The following is an 18,949-nucleotide window of genomic DNA, read 5'->3' on the forward strand; positions in this document are numbered from 1 at the left end:
GCTAGCTAGAGACAGGTAATTGTTTTACCATTGGTTGCAGTATCATTCACACCAGCTGTGATCTGAAAGTTGTCACTGACCAAACCAACAAGTTCCTCATCTGACAGAGACATGCAGACGACATCATCTATACAGACTTCACTATACGCCATTGGCTGATGTATCGGGCAAGTTTTAACAAGACATACAGTCCACCAAATGATAGTGAAAGATAAGACAGTTTCACATATGGGCTGAGTTGCCTGTGGTCAGTGACATCATCGGACAGGACCTCTTCCTCATTCAGATTGACTCACTGATATCTGGGCCACTCGTGATTTGAAACACGGTTTATACGGCTAAGTGACCTTCAATAACTTTATTTAAATTGCTGGTAAGTGATTAGGTCCTGTAAGAGACGGTATAATACCGAGGAAAGAAGTGCGTTCAGTTCAAGGAAGTAACAACTGAGATGGTACCTTTGATGTTTAAAGATGCTTTCTGGGTAAGTCTCTCGTGGTGTTGTGCTCTGAAGCTGTGCTTGTTGAAGACTGAAAGTAAAGTGGTGTCTTTACAGTCATGCAATTTTGTTTGCTGTTTTTATGTTGTATGTTTTACTTTATGTTTTTATGAATTCACATGGTAACTAAACTACAAACCAATTTGTTTATTAGAAAGCTAATTTAAAGTACCTGCAAAACAATCACCGGTCATCTGCCGCACTAACTGAACTGCTACACTGATATCACACAATGTAAATTTAAAACAACACTCTATGGAACAATTACAAAATTTGATATGAAAAACAAACATATAATAATATCTCTGTTGAGTTCTAGCAATCACTTAACCAAGAAAGTACTGGTGACTTCATGAATACCACAAAATGTTTCTATTCTGTGCTATGAGTTGAACTATTTGCCTTATTTGACAAACTCGATTGAGGAGAGGCAGTTTGATGAAGTACTAAGTATGTGTATGGTGCAATCTCACATTTATTTTTGTTAAGCGTTAGTTCTGCATTTTTGCCACATAGTGAGTCCAGGATTAACTCAATGACCTGTTGCAATAATTCTTGAGCAATGCTGCTCATTACAGTCTTTCTAAGGTTGCTTCTATGTCTTCTCAATACAGGGGTCTGAATTCACATGTCATGCCGGGTACGACGCAGTGATCCAAAGGTTACGAGATGGAAGGCAAATGTGCAAAGATGTGGAAGAGCTTTTAAAGATGAGGTAGCATCAGTTTGTATTTTAGCAGATAAAATGAAAAATAGGTCTCATTATTCTGCATTGATGATTCAGGATACTGAGAGTTTTTGTTATTATCACTGCACCCCTTAACAATACAAAGCTTAATTAGAACATCTTTAAATGAACATACTAAAAATGACTGAATATCTAGAGGTAATATGACTGTAATCAGTCAATGTCCAGCTAGTCACACCACAATAGATTTTTCAAATTATTAAGTTTTAGTACAGCCTACTTAATGATATCGATCTGCGTAGGAGAAATATTCAGCACGACGACTAAGACTGACCGTCAAAGACTGCAACTAAGTGCAATTTTGACTTACTTGTACTTTACTTGACTGTTGTATACTACATTATACTTCTACTCCACTACGAGTTGTTATTGCACTTTCTACTCTACTTTTCTTATGGAGTATTTTTAGACTATGATATAGAGTACTCTTTCACCATTGTACCTATCGAATATAGTATAATGATAGTATAGGATTCATTTAAGGTAAACGTCAAGATGTAACCAAATCTAACAAAAGAAATCAACAGGAAGAATATCTTTGTTATGCTATTACTACCTAATTCATCTGTTATAACATACATATACACATGTATATATACACACATACATACATACATACATACATACACACATACATACATACATACATACACACATACATACATACATACTATATACTGTTAAGTTGTTGTTAAATGTTGAGGTTCAGGATTTTTAAAAAAGTGTTCATACTGCACAGGGCACTAGCAGAAGAGAAGTACGGGAAGGAACTGGTGACTATTGCTCACAAAGCTGGAGGACTCACAGAGATAAGGTAAAGTAGCATGAGTGGTCTGATGGCTTTGTGGTCAATATTGTGTACTGTACATACGTACTGTACACTTACAAGCAAAACATCAAAACATATAAACTCTAGTTTGGAACTCTAGTCACATTTTGTTGAAAGACATTGTAATGAGGTTAAAACTTTATTTAATGTTGAATGAAACTGACCTGTGACACAGAATAAACACCAGTCAGCCGCCTGTGAGTCATATTCTTTTCAGAGGAAACACATTTGTGCGTGTATCAGAGGCAGAGAAAACAAACAGAGATTGTGTGTGTGCTTGAGTGTGTGTGTGTTTACCACACTACCAGTTTCTCTGCAGTACCCCCCTCTGTCCCCCTCTCTCGGTGGTAAAGAGGTCTTATCTATTGCCAGTTTCCTGTTTCAATAATTTACACTCTTTCAGCAAATACCAGCGAGGTGACCTTGATACTACTTTACACTGTTCAGTTTAAACTGCTTTTTTTTTTGTAGCTACTTAGTCAGACAGTGTGTTCTTAAAAAGGAATGGGAAGGAACACATGACACAGATCAAGATCATCTGCATGTGTGTGTTGTACAAAAAAACTGCATAACGTGACCACTGAATCATCTCTAATCTTAAATGTACGTTGTTTTTCCAGCACCTTGAGAGCATCCTTAGACCAGTTAAAAACACGTGAGTCCATCCAACTATTCGGAGCCTTGGACAAATCCAAACAAAGTACAAAATACTGCTTCTATTTCTCTTCTTATAAATTATACTAATTCATTGTAGCTGTTGTTGTTTTTGGATCCAGAAATTGAGAACATCGGGAACTTTCACATCCAACTCTCTGATACATTGAAAGAGGAGGTGAAAAAGATTGAGACATTCAGAGAACGGCAGAAAGAGCAGAGGAAGAAGGTACTGTGCAATTTGTGTTGCTTAACAGCTCACTCATTGTACACAAATATCGAAATGAAGTTTGATCACTTACTCTAGATTAAGGCACATAGAAAGTATTCTTCTTCATCTGTTTGCATATCGCACATGTGCACAGCTGTTAACTCTGTGTAATGCAATACAAGAGTGCTGCAAGTCCTATTTGTGAAGATTACAATGTTAGGTTTTTGTTCAGAAATGTTGACTCAATCCTGTGGTAGTTTAAATCCTGTTGCAGGTAAAGTATTTGCAAAGCGAAGTAATGCACGGACCAGTACACTGCAGTATTATAAGTAAAGGTTAGATCTACAGGAAGCTGAACAACTTATTTCAGCATTTTCATTTAGATCACTTTTCTACAACACGTTAGGAACGAACTGTGGGTCACAAAGGAATTTACAGTACATGAAAATATCACCTAAAAGCTGTGCATGTTGTCCTTTCTGTTTCCCTTTATAGTTTCAAAGCATCATGGAGAAGGTTCAGAAGAAAAAGGTTTCCTTGTACAAGAAGACCATGGAGGTATAATATTTATTCCAGTAATCACTCATTGAAAAGAAATTGGTTTGATGACAAACCTTATACGGCCATAAGTGGTAGGCTAAAAATAGAAATCACTCCACATGTCTTCCTGTCCTTAGTGAAACTATATAGCTTCTGTGGTTTCTGTTTCTGTTTCTCACAGTCTAAGAAGAACTACGAGCTGAGATGCAAAGAGGCAAACGAGGCAGAGCAGGGGGCTGAGAAGAAAAATCCAGACAAGGTGCAATACCTAAATGACCTACCTTACTATAAAAGCAAGGCCAACATGTGGATTTGGATTCAAACTTTCAAAGTGTTTCATTTAGACTTTTGTCTTTGCACACAACTTCACTACAAAAATGACTATCACTTCAGTTCTGTTTATTAACTACAACTTTCCAGTTAAATTGGAAGGCAACATAACATTTTCTGCAATTGTGCAGAGTAATGATCTCACCAGCTTGTAATCAGATGTCTTACAGCTCATGCTTGTTGCTTCCTGTGTAATATTTATTTCACAGGCTCGTCAGAAGGCTAAGCAATGCAGACAGGCAGCCAATGAAGCAGGTATGACCTAGAAGCATGTTTCACCTCAATAATATTTCTAACCAACATACATTTGTATTTTACTGGACTTTCTCAAAACAGCTACCACTGATTATCTATTTGTGAACAATACTTTATGCAAAAGTGTACTGTACATTATCATTTTCATGTTTCATCTCTAACTATAAGCATCTTTAATGACACTAATTTCTCACAGAGAGGCTGTACTTTACCAGCATTATTCAACTAGATGAAGTTCGCCAGGACTGGGAAGAAACACACACAAGTACATGTGAGGTACTGTGGACTATATTCCGCTAGTCTACCTGCATTGCCATCTCACATAGTCACAACCCAGAACAAAGTTTTCCAACCACAGACGCACCACATCCCCTAATCTGTACAATGTATACTTCTCCTGCCTTGCTGCTGACCAGCAGGGACATTTTATACTGCAGAGTGTATGCTAAAAATAAGATATCAAACCCACAATCATGTTTCATTATCATACAAGTCTATTTCTGCTCAGAGATTTTTTAAGGTGCATTATAATTAGCAGCATTCAGATGACACAGTCAGTGTAAAATAAAACAAAAGATTGGCTCTGCAGACATTTGTGGTAGAATAGAAACAAGTGGCGTGTATGTGTTTGTCAGGTGTTCCAGCAGCTGGAGGGAGATCGCATCAGCATGCTCAGGTATGCTCTCTGGGACCATTGCAATCATTTCTCCATGCAGTGTGTCAATGATGATGAGGTAAGCTTACTTTATTTATTTATTTATTTATTATGGAGACAAATGCAGCTTCACCCCAATGTCCCACCTGAGTGTTTGGTCTTAACTCAGGTTCAAAATGTAGATGAAATTTTCAATTCAGAAATGTAGTAATGTTGCAATTTGGTTATTTAGATGTTGTTTCTGTGTTGGTTAAACTACAGTGCTTAATCTACACAGCGGTGGGGCTGAAATCAATGTCACAATACATACATAATAGAATAGCAAACAGTCCTAAGTGTTAGAAATGGCACATTTTAGGATACCATGGGTTAAATGCATGCACTGAAAATCACATCTAAAGCAACAGATGTGGACAATCCCTACTATTTCACACACATAGAGCTCACTCACAGAGCACAACAGGTGGAGTTGAGATCAGCTGATGAGATCAGTATATGACCAGCGTGGACCAAGACAAACTTGACACACAGATCACCCAAACAACACTGCACAGCTGTCCATAAACGGCACATTAGCCTACTCAGACCACAGCAGCTTAATGAGTCAAGACACACCAGCAGCAGATCAGATGTGCTGCTTAGGCTACCATGACCACAGTGAGGGAGGATTAAATAGTAAGCGTGGACACACAAAGTCAGGCTTACAAATAGACCCCAATATTGAAAATATATTCAAACTCACCATTTGACGTTTTCAAAGCAGCACAAGCCCGCCGGTTGTTTGTTGAAAGACGGTCTCACACCTCTTCTGTCCGAAAAAAAAAAACATCATACCAGAATAAAATATTCAAACTTAACAAAACTAATTAAAAAAGAAACAGCTAACTAACTAGCTGGTTAGCTGCAGGCATCTTCCTCCCAGGTGTGTTCATGTGAGTGATATGTTCTATGACCGTAATACCTGTCTTAGATGTTACCACTTCATTACCATAACACCTGAATGCGGGGACACAAAAAGTTAATTTGTCCCCATAGACTGTATTTTTTTTTCAAACTTTATTGAAAAGACAAACAAACAAACAAATAAGGAATTCAGTCATACTAGTTCACATTGTACAGTAGTAACATAGCATCGGCATAGTTGCATGATAGTATACTAAGACTCAAAAAGAAAAAGCATGAAAACAAAAAAGCAAAAATAAAACTTGACAGACTTTGTAATCTTACAAAGACTATAAAAACGTGGGCGTCATATCTGGACAGTGGCCATCTTGGCAGTCCTGCCACACTGCTGCCTCCTGGCTTACCTAAAAATGTGCAAAGATGTGGACCCTTGGTGGACATAGGGTGGACTGAATAAAGCTTGGTTGCTCAAACAAGCCACCTGTAACAGCGTCTACCTGCCCATTAAAGTGCCCACACTGTTAATTATATGTACGTTTGAGCCTTAATATAACTTCAACAGTTGAGTTACATAGAAATTCACCCTCAGTACAGTTGTCAAGAACAGGAAAATTAGTTATAGAGACCAAAACTGTTTTCTGTAAACATGTTTCTGCTGTGAAGTTGAGCATTTTAGTATGGGGGCTTATGGATATTGATTTGTTCTGTAGCCAGCCTCAAGTGGCCATTTGAGGAACTGCAGTTTTTGGCACTTGGCTTTACTTCACACAGCCATGGAGGTTGCCAGTGGTACTAACCAGTCAGTCGGTCTGCCACTTTGGTCCTGACTGAAATAGCTCAACAACCACAATAACCACTGAATAAATTGCATTTAAACTGTATATAGAGCTTTGTGGTCCCAAGAGGATGTGCTAATTAGTAAATGTGTGAACATGGTACAGGGTGTACACTGCTAAACATCAACATGTTTATATTGTTTTTGCTGAAGTTAGCATTTAGCTCAAAGCACAGCGCCACCGTATCCAGACTTGACTCTTGAAACACTGTCACACATTTGGTCTATGATTTAGCCACTTTTCTTACAAGATCATTTTGTTCTTCATTTATTGTTTGCATGGATAACTGCACGTGAAGTGAAAGTCTCTAATCAGAGAAATGTTTGCACAGTTGCACCTTTTGAGTTACACAGGAACAGTGCGAAGGTTTGACTTCAAATGCCTTTTGTTTTAAAATCAGTCTTACGAGGAAGTGAGAAAGCAACTGGAAAAGTGTGACATCACGACAGACAACAACTATTTCATAGGGATGAAGAGCACAGGATTGAAGCCTCCAGGTGAGCTGCCACGGTGCGCCATGCATTTGACATGATGTGAAAGTTTTTAATGAAGTTTTCAGAGAAAATTACAAACTTGTGTAAGTGAGGAAAAGGTGCCATTACAAAACAACTTGCTTTAGAGCACTTCAAACCTTTCTGTTTCAATCTAGACACACACACAGATAGAAAACACTTGATCTCACTTCTCATATTTCAGCTTCCCCTTTCCCCTCACAGAGCCCATTTTGTTTGAGAGCTGCAACCAGACGACGATTTCCGGGAACAGCAATGGGCAAGCTCATTCTGTGGGAGGAGTAGACAACATGTTGAAGAGGTCTGACACAATTCACCACTGGGGGAGGAATTAGGAGGAGACAGTATTGTTACTGTAAAACCTGTCAGGGTGTGTGTGTGAATACTTTCAGATTGCTGTGGTAGTAAGAAAACACCTTCCCCTCCTGGCTCTTCCTCTTCTTGTTTTTGACTACTACAAAATACAAACCTGAAAGAATCACATGCAGCTGGTATTTAGACCTATTTGTCTGTTGGTCAGAGCATTTCTGTGTATATCCTAAATATCTCTCCTGACCTGGATCACTCACTCAGGCGTTCTGATCCCCTCCCTCTTAGTCCTGTGAGCATCAGTGTGGACAGTCCTCAAAGCTCACGATCAGCACTGACATGTGTTGACGAGTGTAAGTTCTACACTAACGTCTTCATCACTTTACATTTTTGAATTATATGTTAATATAATAAATACATAAATATAAAAGTCAACATTTTACATTTCCCTACAGCTTCAGCTGAGACTTCAGATGGAGGATATGCACCTCTACAACGCCTCCAGTACGCAGCACCACTGGCCACAGAATCACCTGATAGAGATTTCTACGTTGTACTTTATGAATTCTCTGCACAGGTGATCACTATAAACACATTATCTAGTGATTATACAGTATGTGAAAGAGATAATGTAGGTATTTAGGGAGTTTTCAGTGGAAAAAAATATTGTTTTTGTCATCCTCTGTGATCTGTAACTAACATTTATCATCTTTGTTCATGCTGACTGGTCAGGAAGAGGACGAACTGTCTGTCAGTAGAGGAGAGCTGGTCCGAGTTTTGGAGAGAGGAGAAGATGGTTGGTGGGTAGTGGAGAAGATGGGGCTGAGTGGAATGGTACCAGGAAACTATCTGGCCAAAATCTGAACACACACACACACACACACACACACACACACACACACAACAAAAACAACAACAACAAAATACATACAAATGACATCACATGCATAATCACACACCAAAACATGTGCATGTGCATATGCTTAAAAATAAAAAGTATCCATGCTGTGTTAATCTTGCACGCAACACTTCACGCACACATTCACAGACACATTAACACCTACAGATAACTTTCTCAGGCTTTCTAGGTGAGTGTTTGAGTGTTCTCTGAGCAATTTACAAAAGTTATAGAAAGTGAGATCTTTTGTTTATTTATACAGTAAAAGCTTTCCAGAAAGACTACTGAATTGATCCGTGGGATTATTATTTATTAAGCCTTAATTAGACATTACATTGTAACCCTGCTACCTCAGGTGTTGTACAGCTGGGATTTTCACATCCAAACTCCTCATGCTTTCCAATAATGTACACCTAGTACAGTCTCATGAATGATAAACCAACCGGTGCTGGAAATTTGAGTGGACTGTGGACTCGGCTCTGCATAACAAAAATAGTATAACTTTTTTTAAAATCAACAATCCAAACTCTGATCATCATATTATAAAGAAATAACTGATAAATTATTTTATCTCCAATTGATAAGGAACCATAGCTGTGTCAGTTGACTCAAGCATTGTATTTGATGTGAGCCGTCAGTTACCATTAAATAAAGTTAAGGGTGTATGATTGAAACTTCCAGCAATACGGACCGCAAACTTCCAAGAGGAAAAAATGGGAACTGGAGCACATTAATTTAGTTACAGCCTTTAATTGTGCAAACAGAAACATTTCGACTTTGAATATTGAACATGACACCCTCTTTGATTCAATATCCAGTAGATCTGAAATCCTGTTCTGTTATCCAATGACATTTGTACACCTGCTCTAGGTTGACAATATGTGTTTGCCTCATGTCTTTGTCCATTCTGACTCTGATGAGCACACAGTAGTGCTGAAACATAGTCTGTCTGCACAATTAAAGGCTGAAAATCAATCAGTGTGCTTCCATCCTCATCCTTTGAGTGTGTGTGATGAGTCTAAATCAATGGTGCAACAGTGTATAATGATGATTCAACAGTTGACTTGGTGTAATAGCATGTTCAACTAGCGCCCAGCTTGGTTTTGTCTCTCAGGTTCTTTGTATCATTTCTTGGTCGTAGTTTTGTGTGTGTGTTTGTGAGCTGGGTAAAATGGAGGGTTACATGTTCTGTACATATGTTATATGTACATATGTTACTATTGCAAATACAAAAATATAATTAATGTAACTGAGAAAACTTTTCACATTTGTCAACTGACAGAACAGGTATTTGTTTAAACATATTATGTTTCATGCGATTGGTGAAATATCAAATGTTTATGTCTGTATGTATAACTGGTAACATATTTACTTTCATATACAGCAATATGGATGAAAATAAACAGTCAAGTTGAAATGAGTTTATTTGTCTCCTCTCTGTTCTCCAGTCAATACACAATATTTGTTTGACTTTTTTTTTTCCTGTGGTACTAGCTAAATATCTAGGGGTCAATTTAACAGCTCCAAAATATTAAAACGGTGCACACTTTCACAAAAATGTAGAAAATAATGTTCTTTATAGCAGGATTATAGCTAACAAACTAAACAAGAGAGATTTTCTGACTGTAACAAACTGAATCTACACAGGTTTCAGGTAACACTGATAATACTCGTACTAATAGCACTGGAGACTAAAAGGTTAATTCACAATTTATATATTGGCAATGCCTCACTATTGAAGCCTGATTGAGAAAACATCCACACCAAAACAGAATGTACATTATTCACAACCTGAATATTTGTGAATATGAAGAACCCTTTCTACCAAACATGGCTTTGAGAGACAAAACACAAGAGCTGCTCCACAAACTAAAATGTTAAGACTTAAAAACACTGAATCTGTTCTGTCTTTTTCATTTTCACAAAGTCTGGTCAAATCAAGTTCTTAGGAATAATGTACATATCCTTTTTAGCATAGCTTTTCCATTTAAACAACCATGAAATATCTCCAGAGCTCCAGTTGTAGTGCAAACTAGCACACAAGGAAATACATTCTAACACTCCCAAACATATTTTCACACATATGCTCCAAATTACCTCTCATCATCCTCAGGGATGAGCTCAAATTTTAAGAAGCCACAATTAAAAAAAAAAAGTCAGCATCAACATCAATAATGTCAATTAGCCATATACAACTTTGGCCTCTGTAAATATTTAAGTATTTGTAAGAAAACAAGGAACATTTAAAGTAACAGTAACTCACAAAGCATGTCAATAAATAACTGGTTTCCCCTTGAAGCCCCCACCCACCCAAACCACATCACCAGTGTTCGCTACTTTATGATGAATTGTGCAAGGTGTGCTTGAGCTTATATAACTACAGCTGAAATCTACTGTGGACATGTCCGGTGACGCTCCTTTTCATTTTCTGAGTGCTTTGTTTGGCCCGCCTGCGTCCTTCATGCGTAACTGTTGGTTGTGACCAGCAGCTCGTAGGCTGGGTCATGACTCCTCCTGCACAGCACCACGCAGGCACAGAGCATGCCCAGCATCTGCAGGCAGACAGCAGAAAAAATAAGATGTTATTTATTATGCCCCTTGGTAAACTCAGCGGGAAAGTAACATGAGTGTAATTAAAAAGCCAGGAATAATCAGTTCTTCTAACTCTAATCAAGCATCCTGATCTCATGCGTTAATTTCCTTTTGCCACAATGCCACTATGTGAAATCATCAAATCTGTATAAGCCTGACTGATGTTAAACCGAGAAGCGTCATCTTTTCACACATACAGCATGCATGGTGTGTTATAATTAGTATGTTTGAGTCTAACATTAAGTGATTGGCCTTGTTGTCTTTGTCACTGCTTTTGGAAGCAGGGGGTTTCTGGTCAGTAGTGACCATGCTGAGCTGTTCAACACAGTAGAAATCCTTTGACGCAATTAGGTCAGAGCTGCTGTCAGCTCACTTTGTGCTGACAGAGATTACTGCAGCTTTGAAGGTCCAGTGTGTAAGATTAAGGGAGATTTATTGGAAGAATGTGGCAGAAATGAAACATAATATTATGTGTATGTTTTCATTAATGTATAATCACTTGAAAAATAAGTTGTTGTATTGTGTTACCTTAGAATGAGCTATCTACAGACCTAGCGGGTCCTATTTCACTGAACCCACTATGTCTTTTTACAGTAGCCTAGACTGGGCAAAGCAAATACTGGCATTTTCGCAAGTTTCACAGCCATGCAACCATTGTTTCTCCTACATGCTTGGAACAAGAGGATGAGGTGAAAGGTATGTAATTGGTTGCAATCTACAACCTCACTGCTAGATCCCATTAAATCCTACAGGACCTTTAAACCCTAATGGACCTTTAATCACGCTCCAAATAAACGTGCTTATAACACGATTTAAAGATAAGGCCTATTTTTTTCCCCCTGTTGACACTATGTCAGCCTTACCTGTATAGATGCAAAAGTGAGAGCAGCCCATATGACATACATCATGATCTCCTTTAACTTCTTCACGACAAGAGCCTCACAACCCTGAGATACAAAACAAATGATATTAAAAGAGTTTTTCAGGCATAACGACATCTCTTAATATTAAGGAACATTTTACATTTTATGTCTCTTTGTGCCACACAAAAAATCCACAACTTTCACAAATTTTATTCTGTTGTTTTAGTAAGTATGCCCGTACACTTGAGCATCCTGTTCATACCTCTTGGTAAAGATCTGCTGGTCGAGTGAGAGTGCCGGTACAGTTGCTGATGTTGGGCTGACAGCAGCTGACTGGGACACTGTTGTTCTTGGATTCCTTAAACCAGTGTGTGTTCCTCCAGTCAGAGTAGTTATGAATGCCGCAGCAATGAAGCTACAAGAAGAGTAGTGAAGAACAGTGAGGGAAAGAGTTTAATTTGAAACTGAAAATCTAAAAAACAACAGACTTTTCTTCTCACCTGCCTCTGCACATAGTCAATAGCGCGGCTGGGAGCATCAGTGTTGGTGCCATTGTATTCGTTGTAAACCTTCTGGATGGAGTGATTCACTTCATCTTCTACCTGAAACAAATACACAGCAGCTGTTACTGTCCCTGTTCAGTGACAGCCTTGTTTAATATGCTGTCTCCTAGGGACAGGTTTTCACATTGTTATAAAAACTAATTTACAGCACAGGCCTTGAGCACTCTTACCCAAAGGGATTTATAACACATGAGAGCAGCTAAACAAGCTGCAAGCTTGTGTTTTATAGAATGGAATATCACCCAACGTATACTTGCAAAATATGAGATTTAGGACAATCTGACAATAAATTCATATTATATTGCACAAGATAAAAGGATGATCATCTTTTTCAAATCTGACCCAAATGCTTCAAACCTAGACCCACTTTCATTTAACTTTACTTCAAACAGAATTAGGACATCGAGACAGTGTTTACCTTTGCCCTGTAAATGTAGCCCAGGACCACCACCACACACTCTGTTACAAATACCAGCAGAAGAATGGCGGCAAACTGAAATGACAACAAAGACATTGTCTTGCAGGTGAGTTGGAAATAAATAATAAAAATAATTGCTTGACACAGCTAACAAGTGCCATTAAATTAACATTTTCCCTGTGTGTCTTCTTCCTTGTGCCCCACAGAGTATGTAATAGAAATCTTGCATGGTCTGTTGCACTTGATTTGTTCATTTTCAAAAAGGTGCAAGTCAAAATAGTCCACACTCACAGTTGCCAAACCACAGGAGCTTTCACGTATTGTTGCACAGCAGCCAATCAAGCCGATGATGAAAAGAAGAGTCCCGACTGCAATTATTATTACAGCAGGAATCAGAGTGTACACATCTTCAAAGAAGTGGTCGTAGTCGTCGTATGTGATGAACACATAGGCTCCAATGTAGCATAAAATTCCAGCTGCAGCCTGGAGAGAGAAATGGAGAAACAGGAGTCAGCGACAAACAGAAGTCTTTCACCTTCTCTTTTCATTTGTATAAAATGTATTTTTCTTCTATGAGTCTCACATATTAATTATATTATTTTTAACTACATCCATCTCATAATCCAGAATCAGTTTTTTTTATTTGTTAATTAGTAGTTCTTGCTTTTATAGTTAATACAGGCAAATAATACATGTATCACGTCCATAAATGATGACATTACAAAACAACAGCAGCAGAGAACAAAACAATAATTAAAAGAAATTGGACAAAAACAAGGAAAAAATCCCAAATGCAAACTTAATAGGATCCCAGTGATTAGATTAAGAATAAAAGTACATTTAAAGAACTGAAATATAGATATACTCTATATTGCTGAATAGTTTGTGATCAATTATCCTTCATTATAATAATAATAATAATAATAATATAATATACTATGCAGTATCATAACCCAGACAGTATTACAGTGTATGTTGTATGTGCATATAGTGGGTATGGTACTGTGTGTATTGTAGGATTTATTATACTTGTATTGAACCTTGTACAGCCTGCTTTGGCAATACAGTATTATTTATTGGTGATATCAATAAAGCAACTTGATAAAAACATATATATTTTTGGAAAACTATTCCAAATGATATACACTGAAGCAAAAGACGCATTTTTTAGGACTGGTGCATTGTGTAGTGGACCACATGTTATCTCTTGTCCTCTTTTAAAATAAACCCTTCAGAGCACCGTTCACCATTTCTGTTTATCTCTGTGTTTCATGACAGCACTGCAGCTGCATAACGTCATGCTGTAGCTACAACTTGTGGGCGGCAGCTAGCGACACACTGAAGCTACTGTAGCTCCAGTCACATTATAAGTTTCTGCAATTAGCAGCTCGCACTGTGCAAACAAAAGTCCGCGAATATCTCGACTCTAAAAATAATTAAAAAATTAAAAACAACAGCTCGTCTGTAGACGAGCCGCATCTCTGCAGCGCATCTCTGGCGCAGTTTTCTAGCCTGGCCTCACTGGATGCTGCACATTGTTCAAACATTCATCGTTTTCTTACCCAAAATATGAGATTGAGGAAAACCAAGACGGTTTTGGATGACGTAATTCCGCACTGCCCCATGGTGTCGTGAGCTCTGCAATTAAAAGTGTGACTATAAAAATATATATATTGATGCACCTGCACCTTTGCTGTTAATAATAATAAAATGGCTTCGCTGGAGCTGCCCCAATGTGCAGATTATTCAGCGCTCGACCAATGAGAGGGGGACACGTGTTCCCGATGACGTCGCCATTCAAAACAAACTGTGATGGAGGACATTTGAAGACAGAGCCCTGCAACAGTGTTCACACGCAGAGATCTGCAACAGTGTTTACAGACAGAGATCTGCAACAGTGTTTACCAGAGATCTGCAACAGTGTTTACAGGCAGAGATCTGCAACAGTGTTCACAGGCAGAGCCCTGCAACAGTGTTTACAGGCAGAGCTATGCAACAGTGTTCACAGACAGAGCCCTGCAACAGTGTTCACAGGCAGAGCTATGCAACAGTGTTCACAGACAGAGCCCTGCAACAGTGTTCACAGACAGAGCTATGCAACAGTGTTTACAGACAGAGCCCTGCAACAGTGTTTACAGGCAGAGCCCTGCAACAGTGTTTACAGGCAGAGCCCTGCAACAGTGTTTACGTGCATTGCTTTCAGATATGTATATTGCAGCTTTTGACTTCAATCACTCAGACTTTATTTGTATGGCGTTGTTCATACAAAACATGTAATACAAAGTGCTTCACACAATAAAATAAAAAAACAACACCCAACACCGCCCACCCCTAACCCCCTATCCCACCCCATTATAAACAAAGCACAACACAAAACTGAGGAACTGAGCTTGTCTGTTTTAATTTCAGTGAAATTTGTTTAACATATTTACATAAAGCTATAGCACAGCATATATATGTATATGAATATATATAGTATAAGTATATATATATATATATAATATATAGCTACTTTTGATATATTAGTACTAAGCAATTAGGTGCAGATGATGTCTCGACTGATTATTTTACAAATGCTTATTTAAGTGCAATGATGTAGAGTGCAATTAATTATTCGGTAGGCTTTACTTATACACCACAGAGTAATATAAATTAAAACAGTGGGGTGTAATGTGTCATAAGCAATGTTAATTAAGTAAATAAATCCAGTGCTGTGACTACTGTACTGTTCTATCTGTTAAGCAGGAAAAATATGAACTTGTTTGGTACTGTCTTTGTGGCAGGGCATGAATTCAGCAGAAGGTCTTCAATAGCTCAGCTACGATCTCTTCAGTACAAGCACACAGATGTGCTGATGCTGGTTTAATGGTTTGTTGTTGGTTTGTTTCAGGGTTGCATCATTTTTCTGCAGTTATGGCAGCACTTAATGTAAGTCTATTAAAAAAATAACTAGCAGGCAGTATCAGCACTGAGACGTGTTCATGTGTAGTGTGAGTTTTTATGCCAGAGGATGGCAGTGTAGCACTGCTAGTTTTACAGTGGCATAAAATGTGGGAGAGGATCGATGTATCAAGCGTAAGAATTAAGAACACCCCACAACCATGTGGTGATCTGTGTGATGACTTCATACATTTCCTGGCTGATAAGTCACAGTCGCGAATTATATAATAATATATGCACTGTACCCACACAGTCCTTTGACAAAAATAAATGAATGTAATAGATATGTGATATGCCCCCACTTTGTTTCTTACAAAGACTTTAAAGACATGTGTGTCTCCTACAAGGGCAGGATTGATTACTCACTTGAAAATGAATGCCTTAAAGCCTTGCTTTTATTGAGTTAAAGCTTGCCACATTTGTCTCTGCCAGCTTTTGTTGTTCAAACTGAACAAGAGTGAGCACTTACAAATTGAGGTGGAAGCTCAGGCTACAACTGTTGACACGACATACATCCAAACAGTGAATTATGCATTAAGGCTACCCGTTGACTTTAAATTGAGTCATTATTAAAACAGAACTATAATAAACAAAGAAACAAGCAGAGGTACATGAAGATAGAATATCAAGAGTCCCAAAGGTTTAAATATATGACTATGACTTTGGGTCATGCTTACAACTCATTACATTTCACTTTGTTATTGGCTGTGTTAATCCTCTGGGGGTCTGAGTAATCACCCATGATTGCAAAAGCAATTGATACGGCCTTTGTTCTGACCCCACTGGGTTAAAGTTTGTACACACCCTATGAAAATCACAGATTTCTGCACCACACGCAATATAAAAAAATGATGGCTGTTTGATTAATTGTTGTTGAGCTACCGTCTTTTACAGTGTATTGCCTTACTTATGGAAAAGGCAAATCTTGGTTGAATTTATACATTTTGCTGTTTTTTTACATGTCAGATGAACATCTCAACATATTTTTAATCAAAATCAAATATCCAGTTCAATATAGTGACAAAAATGTTAAATTATCATCAATCACTCTTGCACAAATGCAAATTCAGAGTAAACAGAGTGATGTGCCTACTGTCAAATTAAAATGCCCTCACATGACATGTGAAACACGTTAACAATCAAAATTTTAATTAGTGAAAGAAAAATCTGTCCAAGAGAGACTCTCATGGAAACAACTGCTATAAACCATGTAATCATGTTGTACATCACGATCTTGTAATCATGATGTAAATCATGTTGCTGTTTTTTTTTATTCCCAAACATGAGCAACCAGAGATTACTGATCCATGACTTAAGTAGATTTGTCACACAGCAGCAGTTTATGATAACAGGCGATGATTTGGATGACATTACAGCAATAAAACATCCAGATGGCCAATATCAGTCTCTCTGATGTGAGAAAATAAAACCATCAATATTATAAATCCCATTCAAACTACTCAAGATGCGGAAATCTATAAGCTGACTGTCTGTGGTGTCTGCTCATTGCTTTTATTTAACCCCACAATTTGTTCTGTATCATTCTTCATGCTGAATATAATATAATATAATATAATATAATATAATAAAGATAATATAATATAATATAATATAATACCTTTTTTTCATATGGTCTGTTGTATTGTTTTGATTAAAATTCTTTCATAGTCTTACCCATCTCCACTGGCTACTATACAAGTTACAGCAGAGAGTTTAGTGTCTCAAATGAGCATCTAGAAATACCAATTTGCTCTATGGCTTGAAACTTTGGTGATTGTTGGATACAATCCAATCTATAATGAATATACTACCTATTAAGGGCATCTGCTTAAAGTTAATTTTTGTGAAATCCACAAATCAATTGCCACAAAGATTAAAGTCTTAACTCAGCTTAGCTTCCTCCTCTCTGGTGTAATTGATATAGATTTACTTGTGGAAATAAATTATAGCATGAATTCACTCCAGTCTAGGAAAAAAAGAATCAACCAATCAATCAATCAATAAAATCATATCTGTGCAGGAATAACATTTTATTTTCCTGCAATTAGAATTTGTAATGGTCCTCCCCTTGGCCTAACCCTTGAGTCTTCTGTAAATTTAGAGATGCAAAGCATTTCATTTGTGTAGGTCAAGAAAACAAAGGATAACTAAATCTGAGCTTACAAGGGAATGAAGCATTTACAGTATATGAGCAAACATTCAGAGTAAACAGAGAGTGCATGCTAAATTAAATCTCTCATTACCCCAGGAGTGAGGAAGCAGATGTCACAGGAGATCAGCACGCTCAAATTGTGTGGAGACATTGCCTTCCTCAGCAGTTAACACTCTACAACATGTTTGGATCTGCAATTTTATTAGAGGACAGTTATATTCACCCACTCACGCACACATTGTATCAACACATGGAGCTGCACTGTGCAATAGATTAACATGCAGTTGCCTGACATTTCAAATTAATTAATAAAAGACACAGTGTCTGTGTTCTTAGATAAAATTCCTCTCAGCATTTAAATACAGACTGTCACATTTGTGCATCTGTGCTATCAGGAAAGAATAATAACTGACTCATTACTACACAATTCATGTCCTGAATTTTAGCTCTTAAAATGTGTTTTTATTGCAAAGATGCCCTGGTCTTTGAATCAAAGGGAACATTTTAACCAAATGGGAGACTGAAGAATACAATAATGTTACGATAAGTTAGTCACTGTCCTCCTCAAAGTTTTGAACTCAAGTTTTAATGCCTCTTTTCAGGAGTTAAAATTTCCATAATTGAGCGGGCTTATTTTTCAAATTGCACCCAATTTTCCAGCCTACTAACCTACTTAGGGACAATGTCCTGCACCTGAAAGTTCCAGGATCTCAGGGCTATTGTTTGGCAAAATAATAAAACTGTGTGTTTATGGAGGAGTGTCCTCCACTGAAAGAGCCTTAGATTGTTATTTAAGAAAACAACTCTGAACAAAGACCTATTTAGACTTTCTCTGTTTTGCAAATTTATTGGGAGCATATACTAAAAATGTGTATATTACAATAAACATATTAACTAATTTTGAGTGGTTGTGATGACATTTGAATCAATAAGGATAGAATATGAGGTAATTATTAATTACCTCTTTATAACACAATACAGTTCAACAGCATCACAACCTACAGCCTCCACAATAACCATAAAGCTGAATCAACAAAAACTGAACATGACAGCCTCCATGCAGGGAAGATTTATTGCAGGACTGTTGCTATTAAACTACATTAGTTTTAGCTTGGTGTACCTAATAACCTGGCAACTATCTCTGTTCATTACTTTGTGTGTGTTCTCTTTACTCTATAGAGTGTAATGTTTTTTTCTCAGTCACTTATTGGGCCAAAATTGTGGAGTTAACTAGATCTACAC

At 37.6% G+C, this 18,949-nt stretch overlaps 2 protein-coding genes across 3 annotated transcripts; one reads left to right on the top strand and one right to left on the bottom strand.

The window, feature by feature from the left end:
- Window positions 1–234: 234 nt before the first annotated feature.
- On the top strand, window positions 235–9,596 carry pstpip1b (proline-serine-threonine phosphatase interacting protein 1b). Of its 2 annotated transcripts, none has more exons than XM_010729431.3 (15): window positions 235–484; window positions 1,114–1,214; window positions 1,987–2,061; window positions 2,697–2,731; window positions 2,853–2,959; window positions 3,437–3,499; window positions 3,663–3,740; window positions 4,021–4,066; window positions 4,263–4,342; window positions 4,702–4,800; window positions 6,861–6,957; window positions 7,177–7,273; window positions 7,570–7,634; window positions 7,737–7,858; window positions 8,014–9,596. In XM_010729431.3, the coding sequence occupies exons 1-15, from the start codon at window positions 452–454 to the stop codon at window positions 8,143–8,145; spliced, it is 1,230 nt and encodes a 409-aa protein (XP_010727733.2). In that variant the 5' UTR covers window positions 235–451; the 3' UTR covers window positions 8,146–9,596. The 2 variants fall into 2 exon arrangements, with proteins under 2 accessions (XP_010727733.2, XP_010727654.2); XM_010729352.3 differs by having other exon boundaries at window positions 238–484; window positions 7,546–7,634.
- tspan3b (tetraspanin 3b) lies at window positions 9,586–14,365 on the bottom strand. The gene is made up of 7 exons (XM_027281558.1): window positions 14,178–14,365; window positions 12,907–13,098; window positions 12,616–12,690; window positions 12,135–12,236; window positions 11,897–12,049; window positions 11,635–11,718; window positions 9,586–10,731 (listed from the first exon to the last, which is right to left on the bottom strand). Exons 1-7 carry the CDS (start codon window positions 14,238–14,240, stop codon window positions 10,639–10,641), a joined length of 762 nt encoding a protein of 253 aa, XP_027137359.1. The 5' UTR covers window positions 14,241–14,365; the 3' UTR covers window positions 9,586–10,638.
- Between the last annotated feature and the right edge of the window lie 4,584 nt (window positions 14,366–18,949).

The sequence above is a fragment of the Larimichthys crocea genome, chromosome VIII (assembly GCF_000972845.2).
Source record: "Larimichthys crocea isolate SSNF chromosome VIII, L_crocea_2.0, whole genome shotgun sequence".
Taxonomy (NCBI): domain Eukaryota; kingdom Metazoa; phylum Chordata; class Actinopteri; family Sciaenidae; genus Larimichthys; species Larimichthys crocea.

Excerpts from the sequence above, each read along its gene's own strand:
- pstpip1b (XM_010729352.3), top strand. The coding sequence starts at position 452 with ATGGTACCTTTGATGTTTAAAGATGCTTTCTGG. Across the intron at positions 4,067-4,262 it reads ACAGGCAGCCAATGAAGCAG|AGAGGCTGTACTTTACCAGC; the intron begins GTATGACCTAGA and ends AATTTCTCACAG. Across the intron at positions 4,801-6,860 it reads AGTGTGTCAATGATGATGAG|TCTTACGAGGAAGTGAGAAA; the intron begins GTAAGCTTACTT and ends TTTTAAAATCAG.
- tspan3b (XM_027281558.1), bottom strand. The coding sequence starts at position 14,240 with ATGGGGCAGTGCGGAATTACGTCATCCAAAACCGTCTTGGTTTTCCTC. Across the intron at positions 13,099-14,177 it reads TCCTCAATCTCATATTTTGG|GCTGCAGCTGGAATTTTATG; the intron begins GTAAGAAAACGA and ends TTCTCTCTCCAG. Across the intron at positions 10,732-11,634 it reads TCACTTTTGCATCTATACAG|ATGCTGGGCATGCTCTGTGC; the intron begins GTAAGGCTGACA and ends GTCTGCCTGCAG.